This window comes from Lutjanus erythropterus, chromosome 2, assembly GCF_056507025.1.
Source record: "Lutjanus erythropterus isolate fLutEry1 chromosome 2, fLutEry1.hap2, whole genome shotgun sequence".
NCBI lineage: Eukaryota > Metazoa > Chordata > Actinopteri > Lutjaniformes > Lutjanidae > Lutjanus > Lutjanus erythropterus.
In genome coordinates, this window is record NC_139318.1 from 44813932 (window position 1) to 44838347 (window position 24416).

Below are 24416 nucleotides of genomic sequence, written 5' to 3' on the forward strand. Positions count from 1 at the left end.
CTTTTTTTTTTTCTCTTATTTTTGTTTTGCTGCTCGAGACGTTTCGCCAACACAAAATGTCGGCATCTGGAGCTCCGATGCATTTAGGAAAAAAACCTACTGACTCTAACTTTAAGAAGCTGGGATCAGATAACTTTTACTTTTTTCCCTTAAAACTTTAAACTCAAACTGATCAGGAGATTTTCGAAATAGTCGGCAATTAATTTAATGATGAATTGATCGTTGCAGCTCTACAATAATTTACTTTTATAATATATTCGTGAATGCAGAACACAAATGAATAAAGGATTGAGAACATAATGTATATGTACATATGCTATATGTATTATGTTGTCCACTGATTGTGACATTATTTTACAGTTTATTCAGCGTTCTGTAAAATTTCACTCAAGTGCACATTAAAAACTTCTTTTCAGTCATATCTTCTTTTATTCACTTGAGAGCCATCATCTCCCTGTTAATAATCTTTTCATTTGATCCTGAATTGCGAGGCACTTTTAAAAGTCTGTTTCAATATGAGCTCTATAGATTATCCATTGATCATCCATCTGACATTTAATAACGATGAGATATCACCGACATGATGGTAACGGCGAGTGGATCACATCCTTATTTGCTGCCCACAGTTCAGAGGTGAACGGGAGCAAAAAGAAACGTGATGTTAATTAAAATGTACCGAGGAGACGACACAGTGGAGCAAAGATAAGACATCATGCTGAGACTACAGTTTCAGTTACTTCACTTTCAGGTGTGTTTTGACTGTAGACAAAACAACCAAAATGCTGGACAACAGGTTCCTAAAACTCGTCAGCGTGACTTTTGCTCCCAGTGGTTCAGTTGTAATTTTCAGGACAGGCCTCCACAGAGCCAGAACAAAAACTTTTCCACTCTTATCTGGTTAAAAGAAGAAGAAAAGTGTAGATGTGATTTAACCAAAGGGCCGGGAGCCAGAGGAACGGGACGAGGCCTCCGTCGAGTCCCTACATGACACGAGCAGAAAAGTAATGAGTCTGAATTCCAGGGTGAGATACCCGGGTGAAAAAAGTTGAGGAGTCCCTCTGCCAAAGTCAACTGCGAGCCATTTTTGTTTTAAAGAGAAAGTCAGTGGCTTCCAGGACAAAGAACAGACCAAAAGTAGCATTTCATTTAAGCTTTTTAAACAGGTGTAACATATTTACACATGTAAAACTGCACATGAAAGCCTTTTTGCATGAGTAAATATGTCCACCTCCACCTCCCTGTTGTGGGCCTTTAGGTAATCCACTAGAAGTCTTGTTTTCCATGATAAATGCAAAAATGTCTTAGTAACGCACAGGTGATTTACTGGCAAACACATCATTAATTATTAGGGATGTGCACAAGTAGTCAACTACAGGATTGAATGTCACCACCGTCGCTAATCGGCACCAGAAATACCAGTCGGTTGAACTAGTTATCGATATTTTATTCATGCACAATGCCAGTTAACTGTTGCCTCTAAGCTGTTGTGCAGCCGCCTGCCACTAGTCTGAGCTGTGGCCCCATCAGACAGCAGCTCCCCTCGCCATACGCCATGCGTGCATATGCCCCGGTGGTCCATGCAACCCTGGATGTTTTTATCCGCAAAGTCGAACAGATGGCGGGGTTTTAATCTAAGAAATGGAAATACCACTGAACGCAGTCTGTGAGAGAATAAACTAAGATATAATCAGTCGACTGGAGCAACATGTGACCAAAATAAGCACAGACATGAACATTAGCCAACATCAGCCGCAGTGTGTAGCAGGCTAGCAGCTAACGTCAGCTCCTCCTCGTCAGGTTTTGTAGGTTCATGTGTAATCTTTGTATTGCACAACACAAAGTGGCACACATTACAGCCGCATTTAAAATACGATTTGGCAATTGTAGAATACAGACAGTATTTTTCCAGTGTTTAAGATTATCAGTTAATTAATTGCGTTCTGAGTGTTTATTTACTGTTAGACTAGTCAACTAGTCTAAATTAAATTTTGCATTCATCAATAGGAAAATTAGTCACCAGGAACATCCCTATTAATTATCATTACTATCATAATTATTAGAATTTATATTTCGGTTTATATTTAACACTGTTTTCTTTTTTTTATTCTTTGTTACTGTAGCTTTGAAATAATCTCTGGCCTAAGAATTTCATTCAGGATTAATAAAGTTCTATCTTATCTCATCTTAATTGCTGTAGCTCCTCTCTTGCTCCACTACAGTAAGATCAGAGTTCAGGGTCGGCTAGAGAGCATCACTGAAGATGATGGATATATTACACGAGTGCTTTTCATTTCCCTTACTGTATCATTAAAATAAAAAAGACAGGAGGGTGATTATGTCATAAAAATATCAACATCCTAGAGCTCTGCTCGGCGTCAGACTTTGGTGCCAGTTCTACTAACGCCTATGGGAGATAGATGGAGAAGCACAATAAGACCAAACATATCTGCATCATATGATATTTGATGTAGAAACGCCTCAACCAAATGAAGGAACACTCTTCAGTGAAAAAGCATTTTTACAGATCTGTGCATTTGCTTATTCATTGCTGGTCTCAAATAGCATCTAAAAGCTTCTTATACGCACACTTGACAGGACTCACAGCAAATTAAAAAATAAAGTTGCAAGCGCCTTGAAAATATCTGTTATTTCTGTTTTCGTTTTTCTTTTTTTCTCTTTTGTTGTTTTTGTTTTCCTTTTGTCTGTGAGGGCTGTTCTTTGTCTTGTACTTGACTTTCTTTATTGTTGATTATATACAAAAAGTCGTGCTGTAAAAGGCCTATGCTGTGAATCATAATGACAAATGATTTATGAAATTCTCTCAACAGAAAAAAAACATAATTACAAAAAAAGAAAAAAACAAAGAAAAGAACAAAAAGAGAAAAAGTCTGTATTCTTGGTTCCTTCTCTCTTGGTTTTATTTCAATCCAGAGGCTGCTCTAGCATGACTGACAGAACTAATAATATCTAGTGTTATGGGAATATCACATATTTAAATATTTACAAACCTTCTCAAATTATTAATTGTGCATTGGGAGGCTAGAAACTACCCCTTAGCTATATAACAACAAAGGCAGACGCATTTAATGACCATCAGAAACTTTATAAGGCAGGCCTGCACGACATACATCCAGTGAGTCAGACGAGTGGAGGCCTAAAGGTTACAGAAGCGACCCGAAAAGTGTCAGTTCAATCCCCCTGACCAGCAGGATAATTCTGGGCGGGCACGCTGAAAGGCAGGACTTGCCCATCCCTCATTATCACCGCTAAGGTGTCCTCGAGCAAAGCCCCAAACCCCAACTGCTCCAGTGAAGCTGCTCAGTGTCTGGCAGAGGCAGCTTCCTGGTGTGAATGTGATCAGGGTGCTCACTTTCCCTGAATAAATAAAATTAATTCATGCAGATGCAAATAATTTAATAAAGCGTTGTTGGCTTCAAACATGCAGATGGTTATTTCAGAGATGGGACCGATCCAATACAGCGTCAGTATCAGGACCTGATATAAACAGGTGTCAGACTTGAGACATCGATCTGCAGTCTGATCTAAATTCCACGTGTTTTCTATTTGTAAACACGGCATTAAACAGTGTGGACCTAAGAGATGAAAAGGGTTTTTCACTTCTACTCTGCATCTGCATGTAATATGAGGGGATACGTGTTCGAAATTACTATTCTGTGATGCAGCTGGAAATATGACCACCAATTTCTGAACAAGCACTTTAAAAACACTAACAAACATTTGTGTTTTGGAATATAAAATAGCAAACTTGAAGTCTCAGCAATTCATCATCTGATAATTACGCAAATGAGGGCCATCTCTCAGTTGCACATGTGAGTGTCACAAACAGAAAAAAACAAACATTAGTTACATTACACAAACTACACAAGCTTTCCAGACTTGATTTTGCAGCTTCATGGAACCTTACTGATAATAATCAGAGACCAAAAGACCAAACACAGATGAACTGAGGGGCTAAAATGAAAAGTGAAACTTAAGACTGTTGACTTTTTGAGATAACACAGCGTCACCTTGAGGTCACTATACGTGCCTAATGATTAGTGGGTGGAATTTGCAACCCACCTGCCATTTTAGTGAATTTTTGTCTTAGAAGTTTTGCTGCACCGCTGCTTTCAGCACAGAAAAAATACTAAGAAAAAAAGAAAAAGAATAATCAGAACAAAAACAATCTGAGTCAGCAGCTAACAACACTGCTTGGACCCAAAATAATCATCAACATCAGGAAAAAAAAGTGCTGGTTTTGGATTAGTGTTGACAGATATCCAAATTCAGATATTGTAATCGGATTGGAATTGAAAAAAAAGTGGATGAGTGCATTTAATCAAGGGGAAACAACGCATTAAATGCATACATTTACTTTTGTTATGTTGGAAGACATCACTACACAACTGCACTGGCAGTAGTAGCTGTCTGACCTCATTATAATCTGCAGGTGATACAGAGCTGTAAACATCTGCAGACCGACAGCTGATCCAGCTGTGGCCTCATCATGTCAAACTGACGTCACCTCAAACAATGGTTCAGAGGAAAGGACTTCTCATTTCTCTAAAAACATTTGCCTTTTGATTTTTTCCTCTCTTCACATCTTTTTCTTGCGTCTCACGGGAGGAACTACACGCGAGGAAAAGATACACGCTGTAATTGCACTGCTGCTTTATTCACTTTTACCTTGACTGCATTTCACACAGGTAGCAAAACAGAGGACGTATAAATAAGTAGATTTTAATTGGAAAAAGAAACACAACAGACAAAATGTCAAAAAAAATAAACATTCAACAGAAACTAAATAAGCTGATTGAGTTAAATCACAGATTTTTTTTTTCAGCTAATTGACTACTTGAAGATGTCGACCAGACTGGAGCAGATTTTCTTTTAAATGAAATCTCCCAAAGAAGTTTAGATTAGCATCTGCAGCAGACTGCAAGCCATTTCTCTCAGACTTTCTTTTTGATGACTACTTTAAATAGACTTTAATCTGGCCGTGGACATGTGAGCCCTGGGAGATCAGAAGCTCTGAAAACATCAGGCCGGATCCTGCTGGGTCATAGAGGACCTAACCAGGGCTTACGGAGCATACTTTTCCCTACAGGGCTGAACAGCACGAGAGACGGCTTATTACTTATTCAGGTTACAGCCAGACCAGTGGAATTACATGATTCTAGCTACTGACTTGCACCTGGATCCAAGGTGTAAAAGGATGCATTTAAGTTAAACTGACTACTTGGTAAACCATAAATACACTGGGTCAGGCCCAGGACTGAGAATCACTAACTGGAGGACGAAACAGGGCCAGCGAGGGATCACATTTTAGCCCAGTTTCAACAAGGCCCCCAATAAAAGGCCCAAAAAGTCAAGCAGGGGCTCAACTGACCTGATTTCCTTCAGGGGGTTTAGCAGGACCAACCAGGGATTAGTCATTATTTAGTTATTTAGAGGTACCCTAAGTCATGTTTTCAATTAAATGCACAGATAAAAATGAAGCGAAATCATTCAAAAGTGTGTGTGTGTGTGTGTGCAGTGTCTGAAGTGATGAAGGACAAGAGTGTAACTAGGCCACTCGCACCAGAGTGAGTAACACAACAGAATCCCTGCTCGCCAAGTAGGCCACATTTGCATGATGCCACAAACTTCACCTGACACAGAAAGCGAGCTGAAGTGTCGAATCACGGGACGAACGGCGCCCTGAACACCTTTCTGCCGATTGCGATCGATTCGGATCTGTCTCATAAGTAAACTGATAAGCAACACAGTGAGGAAGAAGACGCTCTTATTTTAAATCTTTAGCCATTAAACTTTTATCTGTTTTTTTCCGCCTCGCAGCCATAACGACCCAAAATCCCCACAGATTGATGACATTCATCTTATGACCATCCAGGAAATGTCATCTCCCCAACGCCCACTTTCAAAAGGCTCCTTTCACTCTCAAATACTGAAATACTGCATAAACTCTCCTCTTTCACGCAGAACTACATTTAGTCCAAGGATCAATACTAGATCAGTGTTCCCAACCTTTTTTTACTTGAAGCCCACTCCCTACCTCTGTCTAAGAAAAGCTGAGCGCCGCCCCACCAGCTTTAGTGTCAAAAATCAACTTTAACCAAGCTAAGCTTCACCTCCAAACCGTACCTGTCAAATCATAGGTTAGCAACCGTAACTACTAGACTTGCACCGATTTCAACTTTCTTAGCCGATTCCGATTTCCGATTATTGAGGGGTCTGACCTACCGATTCCGATTTTGGCCGGTTCCGATTTTCAGTCTTTCTAAGAACTGTAATTGACAGCATTCACAAACATTTTTGCAACTTTTCTTGTAAATATGTTCATAATAAGACACTGACTATTAAATATTAATTTAATACTTTCTCCAAAATCATCCAGATTACAACCAGGCCTTGTTATAATTTTATATTAAGATTATGAATTGGGTGAACGTGATCTCGCGATATCATCTCGCGGGATTTCGTGGGACGCGATTTCACGTGATCTTTTGTGGAAGCGGATGTAAACAAACCGGAGACTAACGCGGCGCAACAGTTTGAAGTAAAACTTTGCCGTGAGAAAAACAAACACAGAAGTTAAAGGAGTCTGGATGAGAAAATGTTTGAGGAGACACATCAACACAGGTTGTTTATTCTTCAGCCAGAACAGGAGGTGAGATTTTAACTGTCCCTCTGTGAACAGCAGTCTGCTGCTAGCTTGCTAGCATTAGCCTGAAGTGCGAGAGAGTTTACGGCTGTTTTGCGACATTGTCAGCTGCTCTGTTTCGTTGTAGACTGTCTGTCTTCTCTTTATCTTGTTCTTGGAATCTGTCTCTGACACCATCTTCAAGCAGACGTGTGTCAGAGTGTGTAGCTGTTATCATCGCTGTGTTGACGTCACGGTCAGTTTGTCCGCTGCGCGCATGACGTGACCATCGTGCAGAACATGTGTGTGACAATGACGGGCACAGAACCGGATTTGTGACGCTGACCGGCCGGTCACCGGTCAAGGCCAGTCATGTGAAAACCGGCCCGATTCCGAGCACTGCCGATTAATCGGTGCAAGTCTAGTAACTACAGCTGTCAAGTTTTCCATTTCTCTACATGTTGAACATGAGGAGGAGGCTCAAAGAAGAGCAGTACTCGAACAGCGTCTTTTCTCTGAAAAAACCTGAAACAGAGCACACATGAGGCGAATGGATTAAACTCTGACTTCATCTGCTCTAACATAAGCTGCAAATGTTAGCATGTCCGGCTAACTTACATTAGCTTACTAGTTACAGTAACTTTACCTCCAGCCAAACTTGTTAAATACCACTGCATCTGTATTTATTCTGTGGGGGGTTGAGGATGAGGATGTGGGCTGATGCAGAATCAAAGTGGGCCAGCGGTGATGCATCTCAGTCTGACTCGCTGTCTCAGGTCTAAGGAGGGTTAGCTTAGCTCTTATCCTGGCTGTCTTCTGAAATTGAAGTCTGGCTGGTCTTGCTGGGGGACGAGGGGAACTGTCTCACCTTACATTACTTAAGAATGACTCTCTGTGCTATAGACACACTTCAGTCAATAACAAAAATAATTTGGGTTTAATACCCAGCCCTGATAATAAACTGACTCCTAAAGGGAAAACATGCCATGTTGATTGAGTGATTCATTTCTTTTAGCAAGTCTATTAAAACACAAGACATTAAAAATGACTGTGGTCCTAAAAAACAGGTTGGTTGAGCATTTTGCGGCGGTTGATACCCGTCGAGGGTCAAGTGAAGAGTTAAATGAGTCGCAGCTTCTGCTGCATTAATGAGCTAAGTCGAGCAGAAATGTTTAATCAATCCACTTTAATGAAAGAAAATATAAAGACCACCATGTTGGTTGGGGGAAAATTTGTGGATGGGCCAGTGAATTTTATTTGGAGAGCGGTAGGAGGCTGCAGCAGCTTGTCCCAGATCAAATCTTCCCAAAATCTCCACAACGGAGGCGACGAGTGCAAAGTTAGCATGAAGTCGAATAGTCACACTTAGACTGCAGTAAATCAGAACTGATTTATTTAGATAAACAACTTCAGAATAAAAGTTCTTGTGCTGCTGGGAGACAATCAACTAAAATAACTCACATGACACAACTCAGTCTGGCCACTCTGCGCACATTATGCAGGTAAGATGATCACTGGCCAAAGAAAAGAACTGAGAAGAACTACAGACAGTCTGTAAAGTTATTTTTAGGAATTTCTGACTCATACATGACTGATAAAGTGAACAGAAAGTATAAAACAGCCGAACAACACCGTCAGACAACGCATGTTGTAAAGTTAACAGCAGCGGTACAGATATCACTTCTAACATGAGAGTGATGAGGAAACATTTAAATCTATCTTAAGTGACTTCTACTAACAGAAACACGTTTCATGTGTCGATTCAACATTCTGAATTCAAACTTTAATTAACCTGAAACGAGCAAACAAAAACTGTTATTCCAGCCTGGAAAAGAAATTGCACAGGACGGACACCGCAGCTGCAGAGAAGCAAGTATTTCAACTTCACCTGTCCTTGAATCTCTGATGACATATCGTGTTAATTTTATTATCTATTACAGTAAATAATTTTACAGATTTCTCCTTTAAAGGAAAGCCTCATGTTTCAAAATGTGTCACCTGTCTGTACGTATTCTTGGATAACCTGGGTGAGCCAATGTAAAACAATCACTCAAATAATTACCAGACAAATAACTTCAATTTCAATAAATTCTACACATGTAGAGTCGTAATTATATGCAAAAGACAAACATAAGTAGGCTCTCTCCGACTCACTTTATTTCTTTTCTTTATTACTTTATCTAAAAAGCAAACGGTTCAGTCAGAGAGAATTTTATTACAATTTCAAGCAGTTTCGAGCGTTTTTCAACCTTGAAAGCATCACATTAAAATTTAAGTGTTTTCATGGATTTCCAGCACCCGTAAGAACCCTGTAAACTTGGAACAAGGACGCACTGACCCTTTAACAGACGCACAGGGCATCATGCGGGGTTTAGACGTGCAGGTGTCATCAGGTTTGAATCCTGGTGCTCATAATCTCAGTCAGACCTTTCAGCATGAATAAAAAATGATGCAAAATGTTTTTTTTTTATACATAAAAATGAACAAAGACAGACTCTCCACGCTCACCTCACTCCATGCTCACTCTCTTTGCCTCCTCGTACAGAAAAACGACACAGTTACAGCTAACCCAGAAGCTAAAATTAGCCAGTAAGCTAACTCAGGCTCAGTAATGACCCAAGCCGCCGCCATCCATCTCCACAACAACGGAGCAACTGCAGCCCACACACACACACATACACACACACACATACACACACACACACACACACACACACACACACACACACACACACACACACACACAACATAGTGGCATCACGTCATGGTTGAATGTGCTTACATGACTGACTACACAAGCACGCGCACACACACACACACATAAGAGTTTCTCCCTCACTCCCACACTGACACTGCATGGCTCAATGTGCTTACATGACTGACTACATCTACGTACATGACTTACAACAGCCCCCTTTAAACACACACACACACACACACACACACACACACACTATGAAACACACATACACGCATGCTTCACGGCTCAATGTGCTTACATGGGTGACTACATGCACAAAAAAAACTAAAAAACAAAACAAAACACACACTGTCTGTCTCTCCTCCGTGCAAACAAACACTCACACACAGCCTGTCTGCACACAAAAACATCTCAGACGCACACAAACACACACAAACACACACACACACACACACACACAGACTGAGCCTCCAGTGACGCGCTGCAGTGTAGCACGCTCTGCCAGCCCAGTAAAGCCGAGCGAACACAGCTGAGGGAGGCTGCCTGCAATCACACTGCCTATGAATCAATAATACTGCTTCACAAACAAGCAACACACAGACGCGCACGCACAGTGTCTGTCTCTCTGTCACGAATATAGACCATGAGCACTGCAGTCTCATCAATGCCGCCGCTTCCTTTCACGGCTACAACAGCAAGCAGGATTACAGAGAGTGGCTAATACTTATGCTAGGCTAACAGCCCTTTTATGACTGTTTGTCGCCTGCGTGAAAGTGTCGACATTTACGCAACCCTGGTACATGACCCTGCTCCACACTGGGCTTCACACCAGCCTAACAACACTTTGCTTCTCTGCAAAAAAAAGAAAGGATTCATGCACATTTTAGAGCACAACACTACTGAATAACAGGAAACGGCCAAACTGTCTGCTATGTTAAATATTAAAAATGTAATTGAATATAAAATGTAACATCAACCAACAGTGGGACTAAACTGCAAACGGTGATTCATCAAATTCACTTTTCCTCTCCCCTAACACTGACTATGATAACTAAACTCAAGGTTCTGACCAAAAAAGCCCAATCTGATATCAGTGCTTCTTATTATTTCTCTATTAATAATAAAGCTGCATGATATGGTTAAAAAAAATATTGCATATTGCGAGTATTTTGACGGATACTGTGTTTGCAGTGTGATTCAAGATAATTAGGAATGATTATTTTTCCATTACAATTTTCATTTTATTTAAAAAGAAACAATCATGGTCTGTGCCAAGCAAACATGTTTTCTTACAACTGGAGAACCAGATTTGTAGTTCAGGGCATCCCTGCCACACTACAGTTCTTCATTATAACGCTGTTTTCTCACATAGTTTTCCTTTATCAAAATATTGCAGCTTCTGCGATTTGGATATTGCAATATCAATAATATTTCCATTAATTGTGCAGCCCTAATTTAAAACCTGTGCACACCACTGACCGAGATAATTCCTCTTCGTGTAGATAACATGATGCCGTAAGTACACATCACTGCTATAAGAAAGAGGCATCTACACAGATATGTTCTTTTAGGCTCGATGGTAATTTTTTGTTTATTTTTTGAAAAATGATCTTGACTAAGACAAACAGACTGTATAATGTGGATCAGTCACATTTAGCCATAAGCTAAACTTAATAAGCTTATCGGCTCTGATAATGATTCAGTGTATTAGATGGATGCATCAGTAATTGTGACAATCCTGTTTAGCAGAGACATGCAGAGAATATAAATGGAGGCCACAGTAGTGTGTGAATATCGAAACAGCTTCATGTGACAACAAAGAGTGAGGCCACATCTCTAACATACTGCATACATGAACAGATTATTGTGCTATGCAACCATAAACTGAGTCTGGTAATTATTTTTAAGATTAACTAATTAATCATGGAGCAGGGATGCCATGTTCAGCCAGGAGGAGACTTTTTCAAACTTTTTTTATTGGTGAAAAAGAGTGTGGAAAAAGTGATACATACATACATATAACATGCAGGTACAGAGAACAAAACAAAAGTAGTTGTTAAGTCAAGGGGTAGCGATCAACTGTACGGGGTGTGTGTGTGTGTGTGTGTGTGTGTGTGTGTGTGTGTGTGTGTGTGTGTGTGTGTGTGTGTGTGTGTGTGTGTGATGCAGACATGGGGTATATGTGGGAAAATAAACAGATAGATAACATTCAAAATAAATAATAATTATTATTATTGCCACACTTCTCGTCTGTCTCTGCTGTTTACTCTCTAATAATAACGAGCATTAAAAAAGGACAAAAAGTTTTAATTTCTCCTTAAACTGACTAAACCATTAATCCACCAACCTTTTCATTTTACTTTAAATATCTGAAACTATTTTGCTATTTTTAGTAACTTTTTTATGTGCGCATCTGTATTTTACTACCTTGCTTTTAGTTGTTTTTCCCAATCTGATGTTTCCTATGACTCAACTGAGACCTTTTCTGCTTTTATCATCTCATAAAGCAACATCGTTGTTACAGGAAGTTTCTATATAAAGGCTCCGTGCGGGTAAACTCACCAGCCTCTTCAAAGAAGGAGACTTACAAGATGAGCTGAGGAGATTTTTGTTAACATTTTATCAATGCAGCAATCGCCTTTTACCTTTGAATAGAGTTTTCAGAACAACAGGAGCCTGTAATAACAAAACATACATTAGGAAAAAAAATGTAGCAGATGTAACTTGGACGAAAAAATACCAAGTCATCTTCCACTTAGCTTAATATAGAGGTGCAACGATTAACTGATTATTTACCAACTATTAAATTCACCATTCACCATCACCATTTATTATGATATTTGACAAACTGTCTTGAGTCATTTTTTCATAGCAATTGTCAAAATGATCTGATTCCAGTTACTCAAATGTGCATATTTTCAGCTTTCTGTTTATTTTTATTTTTTTGGTCCTCTGTGACAGTAAACTGAGTATCTTTTTTTGGATAAAATAAGACATTTGAGGATGTCAAACTGGGCTTTGGGCATTTTTCACCATTTTATGGACCAAACAACTAACCAATTAATTAGGGAAATAATCTACAGATTCTACCACGGATTAAAAAAGTGCATTTTTATGTATCTATTTATCCATATGCACTCACCGGCCACTGTATTAGGTTCACCTGTTCAACTCGTTAACACAAATATCTAATCAGCCAATCACAGCTCAGCAACTCAGTGTATTTGGGCATGTAGACGTGGCCAAGACAACCTGCTGAAGCTCAAACTGAGCATCAGAATGGAGAAGAAAGGTGATTTAAGTGACTTTGAACGTGTCATGGTTGTTGGTCTGAGTATTTCAGAAACTGCTGATCTACTGGGATTTTCACACACAACCATCTCTAGTGTTTACAGAGAACGGTCTGAAAAAGAGAAGATAACCAGTGAGTTGCAGTTCTCTGGGTGAAAATGCCTTGTTGATGCCAGAGGAGAATGGTCAGACTGGTTCGAGATGACAGAAAGGCAACAGTACCTAAAATAACTACTTGTTACAACCAAGGTATGCAGAAGACCATCTCTGAACTCACAACATGTCGAACGTTGAAGCAGATGGTCTACAGCAGCAGGAGATCACACCAGGTGTCACTCCTGTCAGCTAAGAACAGGAAACTGAGGCTACAATTCACACGAGCTCAACAAAACTGGACAATAGAAGATTGGAAAACATTGCCTGGTCTGATGAGTCTCGATTTCTGCTGCTACATCCTTTATGACCACAGTGTACCCATCTACTGATGACTACTTCCAGCAGGATAACACACCATGTCACAAGGCTCAAATCATTTCAAACTGGTTTCTTGAACATGACAGTGAGTTCACTGTACTCCAGTGTTCTCCACAGTCACCAGATCTCAGTCCAACAGAGAACCTTTGGGATGTGGTGGAACAGGAGATTCACATCACGGATGTGCAGCCGACAAATGTGCAGCAGGTTTGATGCTGTCATGTCAACATGGACCAAAACCTCTGAGGAATATTTCCAGCACCTTGTTGAATCTATGACATGAAAAATTAAGGCAGTTCTGAAGGCAAAAGGGGGTCCAACCCAGTACTAGCAAGGTGGACCTGATGAAGTGGCCTCTGAGTGCATGTATATATTTCTGTTTCTGAGAAGTCAGAGAACATAATGCAACACTAAAGAGAAACAAGAGTTATGTGGAAAGACTGCACCTAAAGGCTCCAGAAAAGGAATTCCAGCTCAGAGGAGAGCCACATTCTTGTTGTTCCCAATAAAAAAAAATGTAAGAAGAGGAGGAAGTGAGGAGGAGGAGGAGGAAAAAAAGAGCTGCAGACGGACGTTTCAGCTGTTTGCGTACGGAGAGATGATCAAAGCGAGCGAATCTAGGCCTCAGACAGAAACGAATTCAGTCTTTTCTCTGCTTTACCTTGAAGTGCAGACAACCCAGTTTCACACTGCACTTGCTGATTCATGAATTGTGGTGGGAAAAAATATTGGAGGGCAAAAAAAAAAAAATCATGTTTCAGTGAGGAGAACAGCTCCTTTTATATGCATTCATCACACAGCGCTTTAGTGTGAACGCTGCCACAGCAGAGAGGGAGATCATTAGGGACTTTGTGTTTACTAAGTGCCACTTAATGAAGCAGTCATTATCAAAAATTGTAAACAATTTTGATAATCAATTAAATCCTGAAGTCATTTATCAAAGATAATGCTGAGAGAATTTCCACCTTCTGAAATGAGAGCACGTGCTGCTTTTCTGTGTGTGTTGAACGACAGAAGACATTTGAAAAAGTCACTTTGGTTTCAAAGAAATGTTTCATTATGTTTGTTTATGTTGTTCATTATGTTGACATTTTAACTCAATCTATATTTATGTCATTTATGATCTGTATTTTTTTTTATTCTTATGCATATATGTGAAAATGGCTACCAGAAGTAGTACACACCAGACTAAAAAGATCATTCCTATTATCTCCCGTTGAACAACCTGCCACCGCAGCAACGTTTTGTTTATTCCAGAAGAGTATGCTAACAACAACACCACCGCTCCTCTGCTGTCATTCCTTCAACGCGGCGGTACGGCCTTCTCTAAACATTTCCAGACAGCCATCAGTTCCTCCGCCGCGGTGACGTTATCGCCCTGTTGTTTCAAGATGCGGCAGCCAGATAACCAGATAACTTGACGGCCACTTGAAACGTAGATGAGATACCAGACCCGCTCCATTACTGCGTCAGTAAAAATCTCATCAGCTCCTCTTCCGTACAGCTGATACAAACCAAACAGCACACTACTAAAAAAAAAATGTATTTGACAGTGCGGCCGCTCATTCATTCCTTCTGCCCCTGGCACGTATTGTTCGTCTTTAACATCATGTTTCGATGCAGCGCTGTCGGCCTGTAATTGTTTAAACTGTGGTTGGGACCAAACATTCCCCCCGCTGAGGTAATACCCCTCATGTGATCGAGGAACCGATCGATAAAACCAGTATCACAGTAAAGTACATGCTCATAAAAACTCACTTTACCTGATATATTATTGATTCAGGAGCTCATCCTTCTCAAACCTCTATCAATTATTCTGCACAAGTCAAATACACATACTGATTAAAAATACAGCAACAAACAACAAGACAACCCCGACAACAAGGGTCAAATGAGAAAAGTTGTGTGCATCTGCAACAAGAGGAGCAGATGACATTAAACCAGTTTTATTACATGGATTTGTTAAATACTCGATTCTGATTGGTCAATTACGGCATTCTAAGTCCTGTTATTTCTGTGTAGCAGGCTGTTGCTATGGACACAGTTCTGATCATAGACCCTGGGGGAACAATAAAACCATTGTTACATCACTACAAACATTTTAAAATTAATATTTTATGTCAAATTATTGATACATAGCCGTGTAACAAGCAGGATAATGTACAGTAAGCAGATCACTGTTAAATAAATCCATAAAATCAGTTTAAAGTTGATGTTTCGTGCCAGTTTCTTTTTTTTTAATAAGTAACCGGTTTAATAAGTAAGCGGGATAATGTACAGCGACGAGGTCATTATTGTGAAATAAAGCCATAGAATGATTTTAAAATGAATATTTTGTGTCAAATACATCTGTGCCTTTTTTGTAACCATGCAATAAGCAGGATAATGTACAGTGAGCAGGTCGTTATTGTGAAATAAACCCCTTCAGGATGATTCAAGACCCCTCAGCTTCACGTTGAATTAGTATCGATTTAACAAGACTAAGACTGTGTCCAAAATCACTCACTACTCACTATATAGTCCACTACATGTTGTCTCAAATATCAGTATATTGCTAAATATCGATACTGAATATTTAAAATGCTTTCAATAATCATATTTTACAGTATCAATACTGTGGTTCTAGCTTAACTCTTTGGCTCTTTCTTCTGTCCCACAGCGAGCTGACACAAACCCCGCTGCAGTGTCCACATAGTCCCGTCTCCTCTCACTTATACAGAGTGCTGTCTTCTTCTCATCACTTGTCTCATTTTCTACATCCGTTGTTATGTTATAGCCTTACTATGTTCATCTTTTAATAAAAATCTAAAACTATGTCCTCAATGTTGAGTCAGTTTTTCCTTGAGGGATTGAAAATGATACTGAACATCGATACTTTTCAAAGTTTTGCATTGAAATAACAGATTCAGTTTGCCAAAAGCTGTTTGGGTGCTTTTCTTTTTGTATTTATTAATTTTTTTTCCATAATAATCATTGCAGTTATCATCCTGCCGGTGTGTTTAAATTCACTCTGACAATAAATAAATTCATATAGCAGAAAGCTTCAAAATAACTCCACAAATGTGACACAGCTGCAGACGGTGCACCAGCTTTAAGAAAACCGGTCAGAGTTTGGAAGCTCGTCAGGTAAGGCACTGAATTTTCAACCTAATATTCGCTAAGTTTCAGTGCATTAAATTCTTGCAAAATCTCAGCAGCTGTCACAAGTGCAAAGCCGGTCACACTGTGCATGAGACGAGTGAATAAAAAAATCATGTGCTTCATTTGTACAAATGTGCCGTCTGTTAAGAGACATTGTACATTAGAAAAACACGTCCTTCAGGAGCTTCTTTGTGGGTTTTATTCTTGTCTGCTGCAGAATTTACAAACCTTCCTCATGTCACACTTGGTTATGTCATTGTTTAAGTTCTTTTTACAGACCATTTCACTGGAACTGTTCATAAGAAACAGCTGGTTTATTTTTTTGAGCTGTTGAGCAAAATACTACAGCAGAAAATGTTGAATGAATGAGAGCATTGATGAAAAAAAATCTAATAATGGAGTGGGTGAAAGCACCAAATAATGATAAATAAAGAGGATGATCATGTTTTTCCCGTTCTGACGCTGCTAACCCCCCTGTCACTGCGGTATGGAGGCCTCGTGCTCAGCTGAGAGACTGCTGTGTCACCTCGCACTTACAAAAACTCTGACTCATCACTCCGCTCGGCCTGACTCATAAATATTACAAACAGCAAGCCATCATCTGACTGCAACAAGGAAAAGGCCTAATGAAACACCTTGAACAGGAAAACTCTACGCAGCCGTGAGCAAGAAGGTTCGAGGTCACCTGGAAACGTAACAGAGGCTTTTCAGGTGACCTAATGCTCCCTCTGTTGGCTGTGAGAGAGGACAGACGCACACTGAGCCTGCATTGTTAGGACGCATGTCACTGACGCTGCAAACCAACTGTATGTTCTGAATAATGACAAACAGGGAGAGACAGGATGAAAAACCACCTTGTACAGCAATATTCCACTTTTAAAGGACCTGAAACATTTTTATCAATCAGGGAAAAGCCCCGTTCTCACCTGTTGATGCACAAACACGTTACTGATCAAATCTAAAGTCACAAATATCCTATCATAAAATCCTGTGGTTGGATTATTTGCTTCTACGCCGTAAACAAACTGCACCAGGGTCGGCTTGAAAAGCAGGCCGAGACCCACCTTTTCAGATGGTCTCCATCTGATTGCTTGGTCTGCAAGCTTGGTCCAAATTAACCGCGCTAAACGGGCAAATGGACCAGAATTCATTTTAACTGAACGCCAGGGAGAAGAGATGACTGACTATCTTCAAACATACTTTTCTATCGCAAGATTTTTTGTACTGTTATGACCTTGAAGGTACAGATAAATGTAATTTATTTTATCCATCCATTGTCTGCTTATCCTAGACGGGTCACGGGTGGGTCCCAGCTGACACTGAGCGAGAAGTGGGGTACACCCTTGACAAGTCACCAATTCATCACAGGGCTGACATATAGAGACAAACAATCACTAATGCTCACATTCACACCATGGGCAACTAAGAGTTATCAATTAACCTGTTATACTGCATATCTTTGGACTGTGGGAGGAAGCCAGAGAAGCCAGAGAAGCCAGAGAGAACCCACACGGACACGAGGAGAACATGCAAACTCTGCACAGAAAGGTCTTGCCCCTGCCACAAACTCCCCTGCCCTCCAGCTGGCTCGGCGATGCGAACTCAGACCCTTCTTGCTGCCATGCCGCCCTAATTTATTTTATGTTTAAAATTATCAGTTAATGAGATGAAAATGTTTACCACATTCATTCTATAGTGAGAGGTGAGTTTAAACTTCACGAGGGTTGAACAAGTTGGCAAGTTTCAAATCGCAGGAGGTGCAATATGTGTTAAATGCAAAATGCAATTTTTAGTTAAACATCATCGTGCTGCAGAAATGTCCTGGTCTACACATCATATTTTTACAGACATAAGAAAACAGCTCCATGCAAAAATCACAACAAAGTCGCGTTTTAAATAAAGATGAGAATAATGACGTAAAAGTTAGCATTCCTTCTAACATCGTAAATCATATCGCAATTGCAGTATTAGTCAAAATAATCACAATTCGATTTTATTTTTTAATTCAGCCCTAATCTTCACTGACAGATGTGCTGTCACATCCAAACATCAACCTCTAAGACTGAAAAATGAAGCTAATGGAGAAGCGCCAAAAACTGCAGTTCCTTAAGTGGCTGCTCCAAAACAATCCCCATAGACTCCCATATTAAAATGCACAACTTTACAGCAAAAATAAAGTTGTCTACGGCCTAATACAAAAAAAAAGTCTTCATATATTTCAATGTTCATGACAACTGTACAGGAGACGATTTTTTCTGTAACTCTCCTGTTAAATTATATTAAGGCTTAAAGTTTTGCACAATAAAGGGTGTGCCCGCTTTGAGTGACAGGTGGGTGGCATCACAGACGGCTCGCTGCTTGGTAGCCACTTCATTCGGCCGCCTCAGCTACACCTCTTTGCCCAATTTTGGATTAGCCAGAAGCTGTCAAGGAGCTCCGTCCAATGTTAATTATACAGTCTGTGGTTACAGTTACAGGCCCTTCAATGATAAAGACTGCAATGTTGGACTTTTAAGACAAACAGTTTCATGTACTCGAGTACTTTAAAGTTCCACAATATTATGGAGGACTTAAGGTGGTTTCAGACCAAATGCACAGGAGCAATACATGCAGAATAAAGAGCAGCAGATAATCGTCAGAAGGTAAACAGTTTATTTTTTCTGTTAACCCAGTGCCCACGTCCTCGCTAATATTTCTGCCATGCTTGAGATTTTTTTTTTTTGACTAAAGCGCAGTTAGAATCAGGAGGTAAAATTACAGAACTCTGACTCAGAGGCGCACTTAACTATCCTGTACAATATAAACACTGCTGCCTCCCATCAACACCCAGAACTGCAGCCACTCTCTCTCCATTGAAAATACTGGCTTGACAGCATTTGTCTTACCAGTGTGTCCTATATGACAGCAGCTTTCATTCATGCATGTGAACAGCAACACAGAGCACACTTCACCCCGGGATCCGGGGTTAAGCTGTGTTACTACATTAGAGGGTTCGTGAATATGTCCAAAAAGTTTACACACTAAACACACTCGAGATTGGAGCTTAAAAAATGTGTTTTATTTCATATCAAAGCTGCTGCGTTTATAAGTGTGTGTGTGTGTGTGTGTGTGTGTGTGTGTGTGTGCGTGTGTGTGTGTACAATACAAACCTGCTGCTTGTCCTTCTTGTGTATTTTCATCTTCTATCCCTTCACTGCATCTGTCAACACAAAATGATAGAATTCTGATTACTTCAAGAAATGCAAACAAAACAAACAACACTGAAGACTCATTACGTCGCCTCACAGCTGTGAGTTACATTTTTATGTTTGTGTTTATGTTAATTTAAGAACCCTGGGATCCAGTATACTCGGGGTAAAGTTCTTAAAGCTTAATTATTACATGGCTTTGTTAAATACTCAGATCTGATTGGTCAATTACAGCATTCTGAGGTCTGTGATTTCTGTTGCTATGGAGACAGGTCTGACCATAGACTCCTTAGGAACATTAAAATAACTTAAATCACCAAAATTATTTTAAAATTAAAATTTTGAGTCAAATTGTTCATTTGTTTTGGTAAATAACCATCTAGCACGCAGGATAATGCACAGTATTTCAAAATTAATTGCAAATTTAATTTAAAATTAATATTTTGCATCACATAAATGTGTGCCAAATCTTTTTTTTTTTTTGGGGGGGGTTAGTAACCATGTAATTAGCAGGGTTAATGTACAGTGAGCTTTGTGTCGGGGTCCTGCATCATCCTGTCAGGATTTATTACAGAATAATGACCTGCTCACTGGACATTATCCTGCTTTTTACACGGTTAAAAAGGTAAAGAAGGTAGATCTACTTTAATATATAAATGAAGTCAATAAAAATATAAAACAGTTAGAACATTGTGCAGAAGAGCCACTAAAGGTTTATGAAGATTCTTCCCCATATAAATAAGAAGTGTACATTTACATGTTGCGAGCAAGATCAGAAAAAGTGCCACAAATTGTACCTTAGAGACATTTTTTATATTTTTTTTAATATTGATAACGTAGATGCTGATTGTAGTGATGGAGGTAAGTTGTTTCAAAGATATGGTCCACACTATTTCAGTGTGTATTGACTGAAGGACGTCCAACATTATGGAAGATAAAAGTCCTCCAAGTGTTTTGGAGAAAAGGAGCGAAAGTCTGCAAAACACTTGAAAGAAAAAAATCTGGAAAGCGCTACACGTGTCATAAGTTAGGTGTATATATTTATACATTTATACACACAGGTCAGCTGTATGTTATAAAATATCAAATATATTAAACGCATATTTATTTATATTGAGAGTGAGTGTGTTTGTGCTGCACAGAGCCATAAAAAATATGATGAATAACATCAATATTTCCTTTACTGAAATCCCCAAAAGAAATATGCTTACGCTTTGCTGCAATATAAAAAACTTTAGCATTTATTCAAATTTTGTAATCTGTATTAGGAGATTGTTTCCTCTGCCAAATGTTTTCCATCAATAACCGTTTTCACATTCACTTCTGGAAGCATCCAGGAACGACTGCAGCCGGCTGCTGTCGGTCACTGAGAAGCTTTAAACGACTTTCTTTCTAAAGGAAAGTAAAGGAAAATCAACATGAAGGTAGAAACAACTTATTTCTTTGGATTTACCCTCCCAGTTTAGAATGTAGAATATCATCAAGAGGTTAAAACTGGTGTTACTCAGGGGTGATGTACAAATCCTCTGTTTGCCCGGTGAAAGAGGAGGATGAAAAGTGATTTCAGGGATAGTTCAATATTTCAGTGTCGATGGAGAACCTTTAAGTTGCATTCAGGCTGACAACAAGTCCATACTTTTTCAGTTTAAGTAAAAGATTCTCCCTCAACACAAAGCTGCATGACTCTACGGAAAAAATGTGTATATATATATATATATATATATATATATAGCTTGGATATATATATATATATATATATATATATATATATATATATATATATATATATATATATATATATATATAACAAGACTGAAATCTGCTCTGTTTTCAGTTTCAGAGCATCTGTATGAAACAGTCAGTGTGGATGACACAGAAAGTTCCGTTTTTAAGCGTATCCGCCTTGATGTTGACAGGAACCAATTATTTTACTAAAGCCCACCAACATGAAGCTGTGTTTACATAAGACCATTTGACAGCGAGTGAACTTTTTTTTAGCACTTAGACAGAAAATAACCTGCTGAGAGAGATTTTATGATCAACAAAGCAGTCAGTGACCACTTTATCAATATGGCCATTATTAGTTATTTTTATTAGACATTTAGACATTAGACATTTTTATTGTTTTACTGTGTGAAGAATTTGGTGTTGCATTGTGTTTGTATGAAAAGTGCTGTATAAATAAAGTCTAATTTATTGATTGATCAGCTGTTTCTGCGCCAACAGTCTCCTCATGGCTCTAGAATAGATCCATGATGACTCCACCCAGATCCAACAGAACCGTCCTCAGATGAATAAACTAACAGAAATGTCTGATTTCCATCCTGTTTTCTACATTGTTCTTCACTGTTTTAGGTTCAACTGGTGCTCTTTTAATTATGTCCTCTTCTTCTGCAGCTGGAGAATCTACTGAGCTGTCACATTATATTTCCACATATTAGCACAATATCTACATAAAATGTGAATAAAAAAGTAAAATTCATCTTTAACTTTGTTTAATTGAGTGTTTTGTCTCTTTTTTGGCAAATCAGTTACACTTGATGGACAGTGCCACAGTGTGTGATTTTGGCGGCGGGGGACTTCAGGGGTTTGACAAAGCAAAAACAAAAAGAAACAGAAATGATTTCAGCACATGTACGTCTAAGAGAAGCTGCAGAGGCCTGCCCAGGTCAAGTTTTGCACTGCGCCCGGAAAACTGAGAACCAGAACCGACCCGTCGGCTGCAATTTGTTCATTTTCACCTGTTAATTTATATAAATATTTTTTTTGCCTGTTTAACAACATTTGTGGGTGGTGCAGGATTATTCACACAATATATTATCATACGTGTATTATAAACACAATATCAATACTCCGTTTTTTAAATATGACTGTAAATGTCGCAACACTCAAAGCAGCACCTAATGCTTATCTTGATGTACCAGTTGCATAACATTAGTGGATGGAAACAAGCATTCATTCAAAGTTTATTTTGCAGATTTACTCGAAATTCGGTTAGAATTTGCAAAACACTAGAAACATGATTAATGACAATCTGACGCCACATCCCCAAACAACAAAAGCAAAAACACACGGTTCACATCACCAGTGCAGATCGAAGCATGCCGGAAACTTTGAACATCAAATAATTATAGCAAAACAAGAGTTCAAACCCTGTTAATTAACCGGCAGCAGATCATAAGTTCAGCTTGTGAGTCAGCGCCGAAATGGCACATTTTCATTTATTTGCACTGAATGCTTTCATCACTAGAAAAGCAAGTTTACCTCTGCTGTCTTTAGAGCTGCATTGATTAATCAATTATTAATCAACTATTAAATGAATAGATTCAAAATAGTTGGTGATAAAGAATCAATTCCCAAATTCTCTTATTTCAGCTCAAATGTGAATATGTTCTGGTTTATTTAATCCTCTCTGACAGTAAACTGAGTATCTTTGAGTTGTGGACAAAACAAGACATTTGAGGATGTCATGTTGGGCTTTAGGAAACACCGATCAATATTTTGCCCCATGGAAAATAAGAAAATAATGGACAGATTAATCAATAAGGAAAATACTCGTTAGTTGCAACCCTACTTTTCATTCAGCCCCTGCTAGGAGCATTGTATGTTTATGTTAATTAATAATTCCAACATTTGAGTAATTTAAGATGATGAAAAATTGTAAAACTACATTTAACATTACATAAAATAAACTGTTTTGAATGTAACCAAAGCATTCAGAAATAAAATGCAGTTGCAGCTATTAAATGCAATAAAATATCTGATTTATCTGACACATAGTACCAAGTTCATTTAGTTAATGACATTTTAGGGACAAAAAACTAATTGATTAATGCAGAAAATGATTGACAGATCAATCAACAATAATATTAATCAGGAAAGACAAGAAAAATAGGTCCAAACATAAGCACAAGTTTGTCTGTACTGACTGCTGCTGAAATCTGCCAGTGTCATTTCTTGCCTCTGATAATCAAAAGTGTTTCTTAAGCGTTTTCTTCCCTCCAGGACAGATGAAGACAGAGACACTAATGCAGGACAGAAGTGGGAGAAATATGCAAGGGAGGGATTCCACCACTTCAGCTTCCACTGAGGTATTTAGCGGAAAGCGTTGCTGCCAGGGTCGGTCCGAGGCTGCGATGACACAGCACAGAAAATGCAGAAACAGAAACATGCTCACGCAGCTCCACGCTGCATCTGAAGCGCTTTTTGAAACTGAGGTACAGCAGCAGGACTGCCGGTGGGGTTTGGTTTCATGCAGGGGTACCGAAGTGGACGAAACCAGAGCCAACAGAATCCGTTCAGCTTCACGCCTCTCGAAAACATCACTGAAACTCATTCAAAACCTCCACACAAGTACTGGAGGTCTAAGCTGTGGGATTCAATCATTTTTATCTCCATAATCAGAATAAATGGATGATTCTTTAAGTCTCTCTGTCTCAGCGCAAGTGACTGTTCCCATCCCCTGAAGACCGAAGAAAATGTTGGGTTTTGTCTTTAGGATGTGAGTCAACCAGCAGTTAACTTTTCTTCAGTCTAGAACAAGTTACAGAGTTTCACATTCTGGCTGAAAAGGATATGTTTTGAAGAGGATTTGTAACCATGACTGCTAAAATTAGAAATGAGAAAAAAACTGGCACACGTCTGGTTTCAAACCTGGGACACATTACGCACCTTACTCAAGTCAAGTCAAACGTTATTTACACTGTATAGCTTAAAATTGCTGCCACAGACAGTAACCATCGTGCCTTCTCTCGCTCGCTGGAGTTACACGCTCACAATGAAACGCTACTCTGACTTGTGTTTGTTAGCACACCTTACCTGAATCCAAAATACTCCCAAACAGAAACATTTTTATTCTTTTTTTAAGTAGTTAGTCCTGTAACTTTATCCCCCAGGCGCCATGTTTGTCCGCTCAGCTGCACTGCTGCTCACAGACTGACCCCTGGTGGTGTGAGCTGCACATTACAATACAGCATCT

At 39.2% G+C, this 24416-nt stretch overlaps 1 protein-coding gene across 1 annotated transcript in view; it reads right to left on the reverse strand.

Annotated features, from left to right (window-relative positions):
* The window catches only part of chd6 (chromodomain helicase DNA binding protein 6), a 159946-nt gene that overhangs the window by 102825 nt on the left and 32705 nt on the right, over positions 1-24416 (reverse strand). The window contains exon 2 of the mRNA XM_084741045.1: positions 19400-19449. Coding sequence (XP_084597171.1) covers positions 19400-19429 — 30 coding nt within the window. The 5' untranslated portion in view covers positions 19430-19449. The remainder of the gene's footprint in view (positions 1-19399; positions 19450-24416) is intronic.